Raw genomic sequence first — 18,540 nt, forward strand, 5'->3', positions numbered from 1 at the left:
GAAACTGCACTCCTGGTACTGTCCTCATAGTTACTTAGGGTGATTTTTCCAAGACCACATTTCAAGACTAATTCAGAGTATTCCAGACGAAGATTTTATTCCCTACATGTAGGGTTGCCAGATTTAGCAAACAAAAATACAAAGTGCCCAGTTAAGTTAGCATTTCAGGTGAAAAACCGAATAATTTTTTAGTATCAGTATGTCCCAAATATTACATAGGACATCCTCATACCCTGCCAACAGGTCTGGTCATATAGTAGAAATATGCTGATGACCTGTGATGTCCAATCCAGGAAAGGCAGGATAGAGTCAAAGAAGAAAAGACTATTTAGGAAAACAGGATAGAAATTGTTAAATTCCTATAATAGGTATAAATTTGATGACTATGAGGTGAGGATATTGATTCTTGGTAACTGAAAAACAAAGGAGAAAGAGGGGGCATCCATGCGGATCATGGTGTGGGGGCGAAGATCTGGAAACTTCTATGCACCAAGCAAAGGGCCTTGTCTATAAAAGACACCTGATTAATATTGTCCGATTTTTGTGTACAGATCTGGAGTACAGGAAGCTGAAACTATGGTTTTGGATCACTTTAATGTTATGATATTTCCTAGGAAGTGTGGGTACTATACAAATGAAGCTATTTAATCAAAGGCTGTATGAGAGTATGTAATACCTTGCCTCTTAATTATCAAATCCCAGGGAAAAATAAAAACATTCTCATTGCTCTTTTAGAGTTCGGTTTTAAAAAGTTAAGTTTCCTTTCCTTTACTTTCCTATTCCCAGGGCCATGACATTTCCAAGCATACGCAATTTGAGGACTTATTGCTCTTAACTTAGTGTGCCTTTTTTTCCCATAAGAGTTTATTTGAGCCAAACTGATGACATATGCTGGGGAGCAGGGTCTCAAATGCTCTTCTCGGTGTATTTTGTCTGAACTTCATGCTTAGACTGGTTAAGGAGTGCAAACCAGATGTATTATAAGAGGACTTTTTAAAAGATGTCTTTTTTCCTCGTAGAAAACTGTGACTTTCCAATTCCGTAGTGTTATCTGTATCCCAGAAAACCTGCTCAGGACGAGAGCATCTCAGGGCTCTGGACTATAGCAAACCTCACGATGCACTCTGGAAGACTGAAGGAAAGAAGTCATTTTCCAGGGTCCACTGGAGACTGGTTTCCTGTTCCTCGTGGGCACTCAGCCTAGAAGGACTGTGTTTCTAGGTTTCTCAGTGCTAGAGTATGCCTTTATCTCAAAAAGCAAGCAAGCAAACAAAAGTGAGGAGACCCCCACATCAGGATGACGAGCAAGTAAAATTTTGCTGGGAGTAGTGGATATTAACACAGATTACCAATGATTGGGGATAGTTTCTAAAATTCTGGTGACATCAACATCTTTGCTAAGAGCCTACTATGTGTCAAGCATTGTGCTTGACATGGGGAATATAAAAATTATTAGTAAAACAAAGTCCCTGTCTTAAAAAATGAGACAGACCCATGCACCCATCATTATAATCAGGGCCAGTGGAAATATCTGGATTTCCCTCTAACCCAGATATTGGCTTCTTTGTTTAGAGGAGGGGCAGAGCGAGGCAGGCAAAGGGCAGAAAGGAAGACCTCCAGTGTTCGGACTCCCAAATCCCTGCAGACTACTGAACCCATTCTCCTTCGAGGGCACTTTAGACATCATCAGTTTTTCTGAATGTCTTTTGGGATTGTTACTCTTGTCCCACAACTGTTCCCACAAGGCGCTTATCCAAGTATTTCTTCCAGGCACATATGATTGTCTCCATGAGAGTGATCCAGGTAAACTCTGCTTGATGGCCTCTCTACCTTGTCTGAAAGTGGTGTTGGCTGAGGATTCTCCAGCAAGCAGGTTCAGAAAGGTCCACATGGTGGCAACATCTAAGAGCATGACACAGAACGTGTGGGGTCTCCTGAGGACTAAACCCATAACCCATTCTGTTACTTTCTATTGGTTAAAGCAAGTCACATGACTAGCCACATTCAAGAACTGGGAAAAGAGGGGTAGTTGTGTGGCTCAGTTGGTTAGAGCGCAACTCTGGATGATGGGGCTGCCGGTTGGATTCCCACATGGGCCCGCGAGCTGCGCCCTCCGCACTGGAGTGGGGTCAATGAGCTGCCGCTGAGCTCCCTGGTGGCCGGATGGCTCAGTTGGTTGGAGCGTGTCCTCTCAATCACAAGGTTGCTGGTTCGACTCCTGCAGTGGATGATGGGCTGTGCCCCCTGTAACTGACAACTGCGACTGGATCTGGAGCTGAGCTGAGCCCTCCACAACTAAGATTGAAAGGACAACAACTTGACTTGGATGGAGCTGATGAGTCCTGGGAAAAACACACTACTGTTCCCCCAATAAAAAAAAAAAAAGTTCTGGAAATACACACTCTTCCCCAGTAAAGTCCTCTTCCCTTCCCAATTAAAAAAAAAAAAAAAGGAAAAGGAACTGGGAAAAGAGTCTCCACCACTTACTGGGAGCAGCTGCAAAGAATGTGTGTTCATGTTTAATTTACCACAGTGTCCAAGGCTCTTAAGCTTTAATGTAACAAACTGCCACGAATTTAGTGGCTTAAAACAACACAGATTTAATATCTCATAGTTCTGGAGGTCAGAAAGGCAAAAATCAAGCTATTAGCAGAGCTGTGTTCTTTCCAAAGGCTCTAGGGAAGAATCTGTTTCCTTGCCTTTTCTATCTTCTAGAGGCCACCCTCATTCCTTGACTTGTGGCCCCTTTCTCCATCTTCAAAACCCAAAACAAGCATCGTCAAATCCCCTTTTTTTCTCTCTGACTTCTGCTTCCACAGTCCTCAGAGCCTCCTGCCTCCTCTTCCACATCACACGGTCCCCTGTGATTACATTGGGCCCATCCAGATAACCTAGGATAATCTCCCCAGCTCAAGATCCTTAACTTATTCACATTTGCAAAGTCCCTTTTTTGCTATTTAAGGAGACATATTCACAGGTTCTGGGTTTAAGACATGGACATCTTTGGGGAGCCATTATTCTACCACATTTTAGAATCTTAGATCAAGAAAAACTGTATCTCACAGAATTCAAAGGATCCAGTCATCCAGTCTGGGCTACCCTGACAGGCTCGGGGAATACAGGCAGTATACAAGTACTCAAGGGACTGGACTGGGTTTTAGAATCAAACAGACCAGGGTTTGTATTCCAGTTCATCACATGCCAGCGGGGTGACCTGGAACAAGTTTGTAATCTCTGAGATTGCTGTCTGAAGTGTAAGATGGGGATAATATGTATCTCACAGGACTGTTGTAAGTATTAAATGAGAAAATGTATGTTAAGTACTTCAGATGGTGCCTGTAACATAATAAATACTTAATAAAAGGTAATGATGGGCCGGCGCAGTGGCTCAGGCGGTTAGAGATCCATGCTCCTAATTCCGAAGGCTGCCGGTTCGATTCCCACATGGGCCAGTGGGCTCTCAACCACAAGGTTGCCGGTTCAATTTCTCAAGTCCCCCAAGGGATGGTGGGCAGCACCCCCTGCAACTAAGATTGAACGCGGCACCTTGAGCTGAGCTGCTGCTGAGCTCCCGGATGGCTCAGTTGGTTGGAGTGCGTCCTCTCAACCACAAGGTTGCCTGTTCGACTCCCACAAGGGATGGTGGGCTGTGCCCCCTGCAACTAGCAACGGCAACTGGACCTGGAGCTGAGCTGTGCCCTCCACAACTAAGATTGAAAGGACAACAACTTGACTTGGAAAAAAGGCCTGGAAGTACACACTGTTCCCCAATAAAGTCCTGTCCCCTTCCCCAATAAAATCTTAAAAAACAAACAAACAAAAAAGGTAATGATGATTAGAAAGAGTTTTGGTTAGGTTTCAAGACTTCAGAAATACAGTTTCATGTGGCTCTTCAGGGGCTGCAGGTGGAACCGGTCATGCTGACTCAGGAGGAGCAAGTTAAAGGAGGTGGCAGAAATTTTGGGGAAGAAATGGACTTTTCTGGAGTTAATAAGGATAAATTTCAGGGTTTAGGAGACACAGAACCAAGTGCCTAAAGTACTGGAAGAAGTACAGGGATTTTGTTTGTTTGTTTTCAAGATTCAGAAGTGTGAACAGGGGCATCTTTCAAACCTTATGGGAGAGAGAGAGAGGGAGTGGGAAAAGAAAGTGCATGAAGTTCAGAAGAGAGTCATTTTTCTGAGGCTCCAGGAATATAGGACACGGCTTTAGTTTCTCAGTGAGGTAGATTTCTGTTTTTCTGAAGCAATAGCAGGTACATGTTTCTGGAGCTCAGGTGAATTTGAGATTGATACAGCTTGGGGAAAAGAGTGAGTCTCACAAGTTCTCCCCAAATGATTATTTTAATGCATTCCAGTTTTGTGATTCATACATCATACTATGCATTATGGCACATCATGCTGCGAAGAATAATTCATACCAATGAAATGATTTAAACTTAACCCACCAACAACTCTTTCATCACATAATTCCAAGTGAATGTGGCCACAGGGATATTTTCTTAATCTAGGCATTTGAAACTGCTGTTATCAGATTCTGAATATTCTGATGATTTTTGAAGATCCTGGAAGAGTTGCATTTTTCAATTTGTTTGTTACAGATTCCTTATTTTGCAGATGTCTTAGACAAGCTTCAAAGGGCAGATGGATATCTTATATGATATTTGGCTAATCCACGGTAGGTAAATCTGGCTTTAGGTGGCGAAAGATAATGTCAATTTTGAATTACTCTTAAGTGAGGCTTTGGATGGGGAAGCAAGGGAGTGAATGGTGTGGAAGCTGCCTGCTCAAAAGTTAGAGAGCACAGAGCAGCAGCTCAGTGCTCTGCTAGGTCCCTCACTGGACATTAATCTAGCGTACTGTTAAAACAGGTGTTCTTCGAAGACATATTGGAAAGTAAGACATATTGGTCACTAAGGTTAGAGATTTATGAAGCTCCAGCAACCTCAAGGAATCCTCCCTCCCTTGACCATGGGAACAATAGGCTAAAGAGAAAGGGAGCCTTTGTGTTTCCCACCTCAGGGGCAGGAAGGGGAGCAGGATCACCTCTGGTTGGTTCACAGAGATATGTCTGGAACACAGACAAGAGATCCAATTCTCTCAAAGCAGGGATTCAGAATAAGGTAATAAGAAAACCTGTGGGGCAAGGCCCATTCGAATGTTTAGGGCAGTAAGGTGGTCTGAGGTGTCCATGTAAGTACTAAGAACAGTGATGATTTAATAGAATTTTGCAATCTTAGAACTGGAAGGGACCTTAGCAACAATGTAGTTCAAACGTTTGGTTGCCATGGAGCTTTCTTCAAACAAAAGCTTCCATGGGAGCCCAAATCCAAATCCAAATGCAAGCAGGATTATTCTGGTTGGGGGGGAGACAAAAAGATCAGAAAAGCTTATTCATAAAATTAGAAATTTTAAAAAAATCATCATGGAAGAAAACATTTTTATTTAGATCTATATCAGAGACACTAAAGCAACATTGATCACAAAGAATAAAGTTCCCCAAAAGAACACATTCTTAATTTACAAAGTGAAGAGTCTTTGGATTTTAAGGGCATGTTTAATTGGAGGCATGAGAACAGGGAATATGACTTTTAGTCACACGGAAATGAGCCTTGGACGGAAATTTTCAGTTTATGCACTACGCTAGCTAGTTTGGGACCATGAGTCCCCAAGTCCCACCAGGTGGCGCCCGTGTTCAGCATTTGGAGAACACGGCTTTTGGTTCTTTCCAAGAGGATCAGCTTTACAGTTTTAGAAAACCCGATTGGATGCCACGCTTAAGAAAACAACACTTGTGTTCTAGGTATTTTAACATCTTTCTCTCTCACTTTCGTTCCCACTGTCAAAATCTGCCTAACATTGGTATTACTGAGGTGTCCTAACTTTTCAGAAAAGGAAGACGCCTCCCCCGCCCCTCCCCCCCGCTCCCGATCCCCACCCCCACGGACACACAGAGTCCAAAGAAAAAGACAGGGAGAGATTTCCAGGGGGCCTGGTGCAGTAGGAGGAAGGCTGAGAATCTGCAGACTTCTAGTTCAGGTTTTGCCAACTTGATGGTCCCGAGGAAGCAGCGCTCCTCCGGCCTCAGTTTCCTCATACCTAGGACGGTTCTTTGAGCCCTGCCATCCGTGGCATCCCATTGCAGGGGAGTCAGAAAACCCTCAGCTTACATTCTGGATCCTATTGAAAACTGCAAAAGAGGGCTGTCATCTGGTGTAGTGACTGAGATTGAATAAAGCAATGCAATATTCTGAAGCGCTGGTACAGCGTCACTAACTGGGTTTTTTATTATTATTACGCTCCGACGCAACTCATTACCCTGAGGGTGGGGGGTTCAGCAGGGAAGTCTAAGAAATTACACATTTTTTCATTCATTTTTCATTCGTATTCAAGAGACATTTTAGAACTGCAGGCTGCAACATGCTAAGGGGCAGCAGACTTCTGAGGTCGGAATGGGGATTAAGTGCCACTTGCACAGTACTCCGCGGGAGCCCTTCTGCCAACGCCCGGCCGCGGCTCCGGCATCTCAGCTCGCAGTCAGCGCCACCCGGGGGCTGGGGCGCGGCGCCTCGCCTGGAACCTCCCGAGCCTGCGCTACCGGAGGCCTCGGGTCCCGCCCCTGTGCGTCCCTGCGTCTTTGCGCAGAGGCGTCTCCCGGGGCGTGCCTCGGTTGCTAGGCGACCACACCACTCCCCCGCCCGCCCTTGCTGCTCCTCTTTTCGCTCCGGGCCCCGGCGAGTAGCGAGCGGCGGCGCGCGGAGCTGCAGTGTCTACACCGGGGTCTCCGCGGAAGCGTCGCAGCCTGGGACCCAGCCGCCCCAGCGCAGCCCGCCGGAACGCTGCCCGCCGGAAGCTCCAACCGCCGCCCCCCCCGGGGGTCCCGAGATAGGGGATGGGAGGCACTGCTCGCGGGCCCGGGCGGAAGGATGCGGCGCCGCCCGGAGCCGGACTCCCGCCCCAGCAGCGGAGGTAACGGCGCCGCGGGGTAACGGGCTGGGGGCGCACGGTTGAGCGGCTGGCGCTGGCGGCGGGGTCCTGGGGCGGGGGAAGCCGGGGCCCCCAGCAGGGGGGACGAGGGAAGGGGTCTGATGTTTTCCCAGTGACCGGCCCACGCTCTTCCTCTTCCTCGGCTCCCCTCCCCCCAGCCCACCGGGAGCAGGGGAGGGGCTGGAGTGGAGTTGGGGGAAGAGGAATTCCCACCCTCGCTGTGGTCTCTGAAGCCCTAGATCTTGGGTTATGTGGTAAGGAAGTCTGAGAAGCTGCGACTTTTTGTGGGGCTTTTTAGCACACTGGGAAGACAGGGAACAGTCGCTTGCAGAGAAGCCCTGTTGCTCAGAGCTGATAACCAAGGGCTGAATTCTTGGGGCTGTGCGGTGTGGGGTGCGGTTTGGCTTTGGCTGTGCAGGCGAGGGGCTCTCCTGATAGGGCTTTCGGTGGATCCTGTTTTGAGAGAGGCTCCGCCTTACATTGTATTTCACACCTAAATTTAGGGGAGAAGGGACCCCCCCTTTATTTGCATGGAGACTTCCTTCGGGTAATTTTCTCTGGTGCTTTATAAAAAATCTTGTAAGTCTTCTTTATCTTTTTCTCCGTAAATGTGGATGCCTGTACCGTTTTGTTTGTTTTATTCATGCTGTTGGCAAAGAGTCAGTCACATTCAGAATGTTTGGTTCTTGTCAGTGAAACCGCTTTCGTTAAAGGTATAAGTGATTCTATCCGAATCTGAGAGCATGATTTTAAAAAGAACATTCCAAAAATATTTGTGGTGGTTTTTTTTACTCCATTTTTGTAACACATCGATTAAGAAAACTCTAGAACTGATTTTACAAAACAGTTTTTAAAGGCAACAAGAATATTCCGGCATATTTTAAAAGATATAAAAAAATTCTTCCTCTGCAACTCGGTCATCACCATTGTTTGTATTCATAGTAGATCATGTAAAAATGAAATAATGAAATGCTGATGTGTGTAACTGGGAAATCCATGTTTTTGGTGGCAGATGAAATACGTTATTCAGGGCCATCTTGTGGATTAAATAAATCCTCTCCTTCTTTTGTGTTCCCTTACCATGGTAGAGGCACAGTGTTAAAGAATGAAGAAATGATCCTTAATCATTTAGCATTTAGTTTCCACCATCCACCAGAAAACACAGTGGGTAAAGAACTAAAATTCAATCAGTACGTCTTGTAATTTAGAGGATCCCTTAATATTTCCTGTAGTTTTCACTGTATTTTTCTACAAGTTAGGTAGATGTTAAGTAGGTAAATAAATAAATAAATAAATAAATAAAAAGACAGCCCTAAGAAGGCCATTTATTTCTTGCCTGTAAGACCGAGAAGTGTGTAGACTAGAACTCTTCCCATTTTAACATGTGGAAAACAGGCTGGGAAGGAATGTAGTGCAGCCAGTGGTAGAGCTGAGATTAGAACCCAAGTCTTAAAATTACAGTTACTTCTTTTTTTTTTTTTTTGCCCTGTTCTGGTTATTTTTAGGCTTCTGATTCAAACTAGCCTTCATTTTCAAGTAGTAAATTAAATGAGATTCTTTTGCTATAGCCCTTATTTTTAACAACTTTCAGAAAGTAAGACTTGTTTTAACTATTTCAAAGTACAAACCTAGAAATGCTATACTTTCTTTAAAAAATAAAAGTTAGGAAAAAAAAAATAAATAAAAGTTAGGTTTCTTTGTTCATCTACCAAACACCCCAGTTATCTGTATTCAATGCCAAAAGGCAGTGTAGATATTTACTTGTATTCATTATTCTTTGTAGCAGATATGAAGCAGTTAAGACACCGGGTGTTTTGCAGATAGAAATGTATGTACTTCAGTTACTGACAGATTTTATCTGTAATACTTTCAACTAGATTGGGGGATGGTGTCTATGATACCTTCATGATGATAGATGAAACCAAATGCCCACCCTGTTCAAATGTTCTCTGCAATCCTTCTGAACCACCTCTGCCCAGAAGACTAAATGTAAGTAAATCAAGTAATTCTTGCATTGTGATTGTCTTGGGAAGGAGGAAGTACCACTAAACGTCAAGGTACAGTTACATCTAGCTGACAACCCAGACTCTTTGTATCCTTTGTATCCTTTTGTTTCTCTTGACTTTGAAATAATTTCTGTGGTCCAAATTTAGCTTTTCAGATTAATTTTTATTTGGAACCCAGCTATTCCTTTTAATCACTGGGATAAATATATGGGATTAGGAAAAAAATAATATTCTATTTTTATCTAGGTAAACGTTTAATTTTTTATTGGATGATATACATATAGTGTATTACAAAGGCTCCATTTTTTTTTCTACGATAGAGAAATGCAATTCTAGCTTAGTATGTCAGAGAATCATTTTAAAAATTTTTTTATTTTTAAATTTATTTTTAATTATAGTTGACATACTATATTATATTAGTTTCAGGTGTACAATGTAAGTGATTCAACATTTATAGACCTTACAAAGGGATCAAAATGACAAGGCTAATACCAGTCTGACACAACGTATAATTGTTATGATATTATTGACTGTATTCCCTGTGCTGTACTTTCCATCCCATGACTTATTTTATAAGTGGAAGTTTGTACTTAATCCCCTTCCCTTTTTCTGCCCAATCCCCCATCCCCCTCCCTTTTGGCAACCATCAATTTGAAGACAACCGTTTTATAGATTATAAAAAAAACTTAGCAGTACAGCGTGGTTTTTGATGCATTTAATCATTTTGGAGACTGCAGAAATTTAGCTTTGGACACTGTTAAGATAATAAAAAAATTAATTCACATTCCCTCAGCATACACAAAGGAGCAAGGAGAGCAGGGTTTGGACAAGTTCCATGATAGGGAGAAGCTATCCTGTGACTTTGCTGCGTATAACATCTAATGAACAAATTGAATAATTAAATAGATTAATTTGTAATGTTTCTTCATATTTCTGTGTTTAAGATCTAAAATTGTTTCTACCTGAATATAATGATTACTTGTATTTTCCATTGTCCTTCCCAACTTCTGGTCAACGTTTGCTAATAAAAATCAACCTTTTCACTACTTTCAAGGCCAATAATATGACAAAGTACGGGCTAAATATATTTGGAAGGCTGGTCATCCGATTCTTAATCTCTCTCGAGTGAAGTGGCATTCTTTCCCATTCTCTGCAGTTTATTTCTTTAATATAAAAACCTCTCAGAGCCACACATTCCTTGTGTTGTCTGTCAGATTTCTTGGTTACTTTTTGCCAGTTAGCACCTCTGTAGGAGGCTGGTGCGTTAACATGTGACTTCAAGTTCATTTCGGCTTGAGTTCAGAGTTAGCCAATGCTAATCACTTTCCAATAGGCCAGTTAAATTGTATGTTTCAGAATCAAAATGAATTTCTTACTGTATGATATTCAGAGTAACAGTTTTTGGAAACACAAGATTTTAGATTCTAACCCAACGGTGTCTTTGGAAACTTTACTGAAAAAAATGCTTTTTGACCTCATGGTGACAACTCCAGTTCGCAATGCCATGACTCTATCCCAAGACCCTATTGGTGTTTTCACAAGAGTTTCACAAACTCTTTTAGCATCACTGTTTTCCAAGATGCTCTTCCATTCTCATTGTTAACTGTAAATCATCTACTCAGAGGCTTTTATTGGGTTAAGCTTTGTGTTGCAGAGATTTAGGGTAAAAACTAGGAAGGAAGGTAATGTTTTATATCTGGATAAGATGGGTATTTTTTCCTGAATTTCTTAAGATCTTTAAGACTTGATTCAACGATAGAAGATTCTATTTGAAATGTCAAGAGACTCCCAAATTAACAGTATATGTGAAGCATTCTTAAATAAAACATGATTAAGCTGGCATTATCTGCCTCTGGATATAATTACAGTTAAGATATTTAGTGTAGCCGATCCTATATGTTGCTTGGTTATTATGATTATAAACCCAGACTAGAAATATATTGTGTTTTAAAACTATCATACTCTAACCTGTGTGAAAATTGTAGCTCCTCCTAGAACAATGGAAGGAAGATTTTATTTATAGCACAGCAGACTTGATACATAATTGATTCAGGCCAGTATTTAAGTTATTTACAGGAAAGGAAAGAAAGCGGAGGAGAGAACCCCTCCCTGTGTGGAAAACTTCCTTCCTGGTATTCTTCAGATTCACTGGAGATTCAAACCTTGATAATCCATGGTGGACTACACCTGAAGTATCGTGTTCTGTTCTGTGAGTTCCACGTCAGGAGAGAGGTGACGTGCAGCCTGTGTTGAGAATGTGAATAGGATAATAAGGGAATCTGACATAAGCCGTGTGAAGTACAGGATGATAATGGTGATGATGAACCTAGGGAAAAATGGTGGGGTCAGGACAGCCCCTTTTAGGTATCTGAGGGGTTTTACATGAAATTTGGATACTTCTGTGTAGTTCCAGACGGCAAAATAAGACTTAATTTGCAGGGGGAGAGATTAAGTCTCGCTTTTAGGAAAAACCATGAGTCAGGAAATCCAAATGACCTCCTTAATCTTATTGTAATTGTTCTATGGAAATTGAATTTCTCTTATAGATCTGTTCTTATTAATGTTCTGTACCTGAGACCCTCTCTTTATCACAAACAGAAATGAAGACCTCCAGAGCCAGCTCAGCCTTACATGTAGGCAGAGTAGGTGAAATACCCAGGGATGGACCCTGGGCCACAAATACCTTTCCTACCAGCTTGTCATTGATGACTGCAGTTCCTAGAGAGTCATTCCTTTGAGTTAAGGCAGTGATCTTCTGTTAAAGTTCAAATATCTCTGGAGAGGTAACACATTAAATTGTATAGCAAGTTGAAAGCAAGTTTTATGTGGGGGAGAAAAGGGGTGAGGTGTTTCTGTGCGTCCTAAGGGAAGGCCTATTGTGGAAGCCTTCATGGAGCGAAGGCATATTTAGTACCAGACGTCTTGTGGAGGGAGACTGGACATATGGAGGAGGGCACCACAGAGAAAAGAGATAAACTGAATGGGGAAAGGGAGTGTGTATAGGAGTTTAAACCTTGATATATTGAAAATTATTGTTACCAGTGTTTTTAAAATGTTTTATAGTTTATGAGGGTATTTCATGTATTATTATGGTTTGATTCAACAACATCCTGCAAAGCATTGTCTGTGTTCTACAGATAAAGGTTAAGCAGGACAGCCAGGACCCCAACCCAGGCCTTCTGACTTCATGTTTCTTCAGAATGTGTTCCCAAGACTAGCAGTAAATATTTAGATGCGTTTAAGTTACGGAGTACAAATTTTAAAGAGAATTGGCTGAGATGCATGCAAATGTTCATTTTTGTTATGTAAATCTACCTAAAACTAAACAATTATAGTTCCCTAATTTAGCCAAAGTATCTTCTAATACATTGTAGTTCCTTGAGAACATCTGTTTTTTAGGCACTTCTAATACAAACAATAAATGTTCATGTGAATGTTGGATAGATTGATAGGACCCTCTTCTTTTTTTCATTTCCCCATACAGGAATAATTATTTGACTTAATTACTGATGAGAAAAATGTTGCATTATACTTTACATTTTAGCAAGGTATTTAGGTTCTATCTGCAGGCCTATTTTATTTTTTTGACCAGTGATAGTTCTCTGTTTTGGTATCAGCGAGATTTTTCCTGGTCCATATCTTGCCTTTTTACTTTAAAACTAAATGCCAAAGTGTGGCTGCAGTTGTGCTGGCTGCTTTTGTGTAAAATCGTGTAATACCGCATTTTTTTTTTTTAAATTCTTAGTTTATTAGTCCTCTCATGAAAAATCTGCTCAATCATCACAAAGTCACTGATGAATCTTTACTCCTTCTGTCATCCAATCTCCATGTCACTTTTTGCCAGCACCAACATTGGCCTTTACAGTCCCCCTAACTTTCTTCATTCTGTTCTTGCGTTCCTTTCGCTGTCTTCTTGAGGTCTTTTTCTTCTCATACAGGCTATGTCTTGCAAGTCTATGTTTGGGTTCATTTTTCTTTGCATAATCCAAGGAATCATAAATCATGCCAAAGCCAGTTGTCTTGCCACTACCGAAATGGGTTCTGAATCCAAATACAAAGATGACATCTGGTGTGGTCTTGTACATTTTGTCTAGTTTTTCCCGAATTTCTGTCTTAGGTACTGTTGCCTTCCCAGGGTGAAGGATGTCGATGACCATCTGTTTCTGTTGAAGTAGTCTATTGATCATGAACTTCCTGGTCCGGATAGTTACTTTGTCGTTCATGATGGCAGCGGGCCTTCAAGCTTCCAGGGGGGAAAAAAGTAATACCTCATTTTATAATTGTAGTACTCTATATATGTTGAAATTGATTAAATAACCTAAAAGGATCAGGCAAGAAATAATGTCCTGCTTTTGTAACTTAGATTAGGAGCTGTCTTTAAAAGAGTATGCCAACACTTAAATTCTTTTATCCTTTTTTTGTTGTTTATATTTTCATCTTTTACATTGTTATTTATTTTGAGTAATAGGCCAGGTGTTATTTGTTTCGATTATATTAAAATTCTATTTTTCAGAATTTTTGCCACTTCGAATCATTACCTTTAAATTTTTATGATATTTTTAGACATTATAACCATAGTTCAGAGCCCACCTGAAATTGTCTACCCCCGAGCATAGAGGCTGTTAGACCAGGAGTACAATTTTTCAGGGTCCATTAATAACAGATGTTCTTTGAAGTATCCTAGAATTTTTTTTTAACAACAGATTTAACGTTTTTTCTTCTTCTTTTCTTCTAGCACCTTCTTACATATCTATCTATCTACCTACCTACCTACCTACCTACCTACCTACCTACCGTGTTTCCCGAAAATAAGACCTAACCGGAACATAAGCTCTAGCATGATTTTTCAGGATGACATCCCCTGAACATAAGCCCTAATACATCTTTTGGAGCAAAAATTAATATAAGACTCGGTCTTATTTTCAGGGAAACACAGTATCTATTTATTTGTTTGTTTGTTTGTTTTGGCTTTTCTTTTCCTCCATCTAATTTCAAAGAATCTTGTTTCATTTCAGAGGAATATATAGAACTTTCTTCTGTGGGTTACTGTTCCTTACAGGCAAAGGTTAAGCAAAATCAAGTAAAAACAGTAGCAGGATGCCTTTATCACTTAGTGTATATGAGAGGGGGAGAAAGAGACCCTTTATCTCTTTAGGAGAGTTTTACAAGAAGCATGAGAGCATTGGGTTCTCAGTGCTATTCAGATACATAAAGCATTGACCTAGAGTTCTCTCTGGCTTAGAGCTTTTGTGATTCAAAAGCTGAGCTAAAAGGCTGCGATAATTTAGGGACCTGAGAGTAAATGATGAGGCGTTGGTTAATTCCAGGCCATGGTCAACATTCAGCCCCACTGGATAGTACAGGCACTAGGAGAACCTGCTGCCAGGTTATGTTAATGGGAAGGGACTGACAGTCAGAAGACCTGGGTTCAAATCCTGCCTCTGTCCCTTAATAGTACTTTGTCATTTATAGAATAGTGTAATGTACGTTACTTTGATCCCGCTATATACCCTTAAGATTTGGGAAGGTACTTGAAACCCTTAATAAACAATACAAGACGGATATATATATAATCAAGTGCCAGATTTTGTGTACAGACTCGAAAAGCAGTAGGCTTGGAGTAGTAGTTCTAAGTGGGAGAGAGAGGACTGGAATTGGACCTTGAAAGAGTGTCGGATCTGAGTGGATGGGGGGTAAGAAGATTCTTAATAGAAATACATACCTATTAGAAGGAACCTAGCATGTTTAGGGTATGGTAAGAAGACCATCTTGTCTTGAGCAAAGCAAAGCCAGTGTAGGGGATGTGGTGGCTTTCATACTTGGGGAGTCTGAGGATTAATGCAAAGAAGTTTCTAGAGACTTCTGCTTTTCTTATCTCACTTTTGGGTCTTTTTAACCAAAACTACTGGACATGATTTGTTGTTAAGTCAGGGGTAGGATTCTTTCATCTTTCCATTGTTTTTAGTGATTTTAACATTATATTCATTTTTCTTTTCCATAGTTCACCACTGAGCAGTTAACAAGAGATCATACTCAGCGCTTTCTGAATGGAGGTGAAATGAAGGTGGAACAGCTGTTTCAAGAATTTGGCAACAGAAAATCTGATACTTTTCAATCAGATGGCATCAACGACGCTGAAAAATGCTCTCCTACCGTTTCTCAGGGTAAAAGTTCAGATAGCTTGAATACAGTAAAATCCAGCAATTCACCCAAAGCGTCCAAAGTGGTGCCTCTGACTCCAGAACAAGCACTGAAGCAATATAAACACCACCTCACTGCTTACGAGAAGCTGGAAATCGTCAATTATCCAGAAATTTACTTTGTGGGTCCAAATGCCAAAAAAAGACATGGAGTTATTGGTGGTCCCAATAATGGGGGGTATGATGATGCAGATGGGGCCTATATTCATGTACCTCGAGACCACCTCGCTTATCGATATGAGGTGCTGAAGATTATTGGCAAGGGGAGTTTTGGGCAGGTAGCCCGGGTCTATGATCACAAACTTCGACAGTACGTGGCCCTAAAGATGGTGCGCAATGAAAAGCGTTTCCATCGTCAGGCAGCTGAGGAGATCCGGATTTTGGAGCATCTTAGGAAGCAAGATAAAACTGGTAGCATGAATGTTATCCACATGCTGGAAAGTTTCACATTCCGGAACCATGTTTGCATGGCCTTTGAGTTGCTGAGCATAGACCTTTATGAGCTAATTAAAAAAAACAAGTTTCAGGGTTTTAGCGTCCAGTTAGTACGCAAGTTTGCTCAATCCATCTTGCAATCCTTGGATGCTCTCCACAAAAATAAGATCATTCACTGTGACCTGAAGCCAGAAAACATTCTCCTCAAACACCATGGGCGCAGTGCGACCAAGGTCATTGACTTTGGGTCCAGCTGTTTCGAGTATCAGAAGCTTTACACGTACATCCAGTCTCGGTTCTACAGGGCTCCAGAGATCATCTTAGGAGGACGCTACAGCACCCCTATCGACATGTGGAGTTTCGGCTGCATCCTTGCAGAACTTTTAACAGGACAGCCTCTCTTCCCTGGGGAAGATGAAGGAGACCAGTTGGCCTGTATGATGGAGCTTCTAGGGATGCCGCCACCCAAACTTCTGGAGCAGTCCAAACGTGCCAAGTGTTTTATTAACTCCAAGGGCCTACCTCGCTACTGTTCTGTGACTACTCAGGCCGATGGGAGGGTTGTGCTTGTGGGGGGTCGCTCACGTAGGGGTAAAAAGAGGGGTCCCCCAGGGAGCAAAGACTGGGTGACAGCACTGAAAGGGTGTGATGACTACCTGTTTGTAGAGTTTTTGAAAAGATGTCTTCACTGGGATCCTTCTGCCCGCCTGACCCCAGCTCAAGCATTAAGACATCCTTGGATTAGCAAGTCTGTGCCCAGACCTCTTACCATTGAGAAGGTGTCAGGCAAACGGGTAGTGAATCCTGCACATGCTTTCCAGGGACTGGGTTCCAAGCTGCCTCCAGTTGTTGGGATAGCCAATAAGCTTAAAGCTAACTTAATGTCAGAAACCAATGGTGGTATCCCTCTGTGCAGTGTGTTGCCAAAACTGATTAGCTAATGGACCGTGATATGCTCAGAGATGCAGATGTATGTATTTTTAATTACCTTGCAAATCTGAAAATGGAAAAAAAATACAAGCCATTGGTGGACGTTTTTGTTAGACTAGACTTCTTTTTAATAAGGCAAAACATTTTTATATGACTGTAAAAAGAATTCTTCAAGGGCTAATTACCTAATCAGCTTGTGTTGGCTATCCTGGAATATACATTAAATGACTTTTTAATAGGTCAGTGTATCTTTTTCATTTTATTATCAGATGTACATCAACCTGTATATTCTATCAGTTTAAATGCCTTTTTCTCAAGATAAAAGGTCTACCAAAAAGTATATCCTAACCACGCCTCACTTCTAGTCTCCCTCAGCATCTGTTCCAGATGGGTAATTTGGGACATGGCCTAGTTATGGATGAGAGCCGAAGCTAGATGTCTTGCCCCCAACAGTCCGTTCTGTGGGCGCGTTCTAGGTGAAAGGGTGCATTGCAGAATACTGGGTGGGGGGAAGCTCCTGGCAGCTGTTGGGCACCCAGAGAAGTGGTATCCCTGCTCGGTAACTCATTCCCCTTCGATTCCGCGATGCCTGGTGCTTTTATTTTAAGGGTTTTTTTTATATTATTTTTTGCCTCTGATTTGTTTCCTGGGCACTCAAAGCGTTTTATAGACATGGACCCACTTGAACCAAACACTGATATTAAAAGTGAGTCAGATGCATCCCTCCTCCCTGATCGCCAAGGAAGAGAAAGCAACTTCTTTGCTCCAAGTGACCCAGATGTTAAAGGCACAGTTGGCATATGCACTGTACTTTATTTCTTGGAACCCCGGGGACCAGCCTACTTGCATTTTCATGGACTCTCCTCCTTACAAGAATGGTCACATTCAGGTAAACTATGGTTTCATTGCTTTCCCGCTTCTCTTTCCCACTATCTGTCACCTTAATCTGCCATAATTTTCCCACTTTCAATTTAAACCAAACACTGTTCTCTAGATTCTGAGTGAATTTCAATTACAAGAAGAAAATCCAAAAACTGGTAGCAATTCATCTCATTTTCCTTCATTTCAATATCCTTACTTTTTCTCTGCTAAGATTTAAACAGCAAGGGCTGGTAATAAACTAATTGCTGTTGAAATGTCATACATGGAAAGATGGAAGAGGGACAGTAACCAAGTAACTTACTGCTGCTAGTCTTTTCCTCCTTGCCCTTCCTCTTCCATCCTGTTCCAAAACAAGAGTGTGCCAAACTCTGTCCTCAAAGTGTGCCCTTTAAAGGAGATCATTGCTTCCTGCACCGTTCTCAGAAGGAGCCAGTCCCATTTTTATTCTAGAATTTAGTCTCTGTAAACTCCCTAAGAGTAGGAGGCTTCTTTCGTTGGCAACACGATAACAAAAAGAAGAAAAATGCCATGGGCATATTATTTAAGGAACTGTTGTTGCCTTATCCAAGAGTATTTCTGATTGCCACAGCACAGGCTGTGAAAAATGAGAATGAACAAACTACCAGAGCGGAGCCTGAGCCTGCTGGCAGGAAGAGTTCAGACTGACGCCTCAGCCTTTTTAAAAGGGGTACCCGGTGACTGAGCATCTGGGCTAGTAAAACCTTCACTATTTCCTTTACTCCTGGTTTACAGAAGGCAATGGAACATACACCTTCTTTATTTTAGGCCCCTCTATAACCCCTGCTGAATTCTCTAACTTAAGGAAAAGTTGGGTAAGAATCTCCTGCATTATCTAGGCAGAGCATATGCTGTGGTGGTTTTGCCAGTTGTCAGTGTGGAAGACCTGCTCTTTAAGCAGACTGCTAAAGGAACTCTACCCCAAACACCCGATGAGCACTAGATCTCAATATTGGTGCGTTAAGTGAGAGGTTTCCTCCTCTAGCCAGCACCGAGTGTGATGGGGAGTAGGGAGCCTGTGGCTGAGGTTGGCGTGTGGTCTGTTTCTGTGTGTTGAATGGACTGTGAAGTTACTGCAACTGG

General features: G+C 42.0%; 2 protein-coding genes across 4 annotated transcripts; one reads left to right on the forward strand and one right to left on the reverse strand.

Moving 5' to 3' along the window:
• The first annotated feature begins 6,725 nt into the window (after positions 1–6,725).
• On the forward strand, positions 6,726–16,800 carry DYRK3 (dual specificity tyrosine phosphorylation regulated kinase 3). Of its 3 annotated transcripts, none has more exons than XM_081026386.1 (3): positions 6,726–6,968; positions 8,864–8,975; positions 14,994–16,800. In XM_081026386.1, exons 1-3 carry the CDS (start codon positions 6,892–6,894, stop codon positions 16,566–16,568), a joined length of 1,764 nt encoding a protein of 587 aa, XP_080882512.1. In that variant the 5' UTR covers positions 6,726–6,891; the 3' UTR covers positions 16,569–16,800. The 3 variants fall into 3 exon arrangements, with proteins under 3 accessions (XP_080882512.1, XP_080882514.1, XP_080882513.1); XM_081026387.1 differs by lacking the exon at positions 6,726–6,968 and adding an exon at positions 7,550–7,565; XM_081026388.1 differs by lacking the exon at positions 8,864–8,975 and having other exon boundaries at positions 6,738–6,968.
• LOC308487745 (small ribosomal subunit protein eS24-like) lies at positions 8,987–15,028 on the reverse strand. Its single transcript, XM_081026392.1, has one exon. It carries the CDS (start codon positions 13,213–13,215, stop codon positions 12,823–12,825), a length of 393 nt encoding a protein of 130 aa, XP_080882518.1. The 5' UTR covers positions 13,216–15,028; the 3' UTR covers positions 8,987–12,822.
• Positions 16,801–18,540: the final 1,740 nt, after the last annotated feature.

This window comes from Rhinolophus hipposideros, assembly GCF_964194185.1.
Source record: "Rhinolophus hipposideros genome assembly, chromosome: 19".
Classification (NCBI taxonomy): domain Eukaryota; kingdom Metazoa; phylum Chordata; class Mammalia; order Chiroptera; family Rhinolophidae; genus Rhinolophus; species Rhinolophus hipposideros.

What these genes read in the sequence shown, in the direction of transcription:
- DYRK3 (XM_081026386.1), top strand. Translation starts at nt 6,892, where the DNA reads ATGGGAGGCACTGCTCGCGGGCCCGGGCGGAAGGATGCGGCGCCGCCC. An exon ending in CTCCCGCCCCAGCAGCGGAG is followed by an intron (nt 6,969 to 8,863) that starts GTAACGGCGCCG and finishes ACTTTCAACTAG; the next exon opens with ATTGGGGGATGGTGTCTATG. An exon ending in CTCTGCCCAGAAGACTAAAT is followed by an intron (nt 8,976 to 14,993) that starts GTAAGTAAATCA and finishes TCTTTTCCATAG; the next exon opens with TTCACCACTGAGCAGTTAAC.
- LOC308487745 (XM_081026392.1), bottom strand. Translation starts at nt 13,215, where the DNA reads ATGAACGACAAAGTAACTATCCGGACCAGGAAGTTCATGATCAATAGA.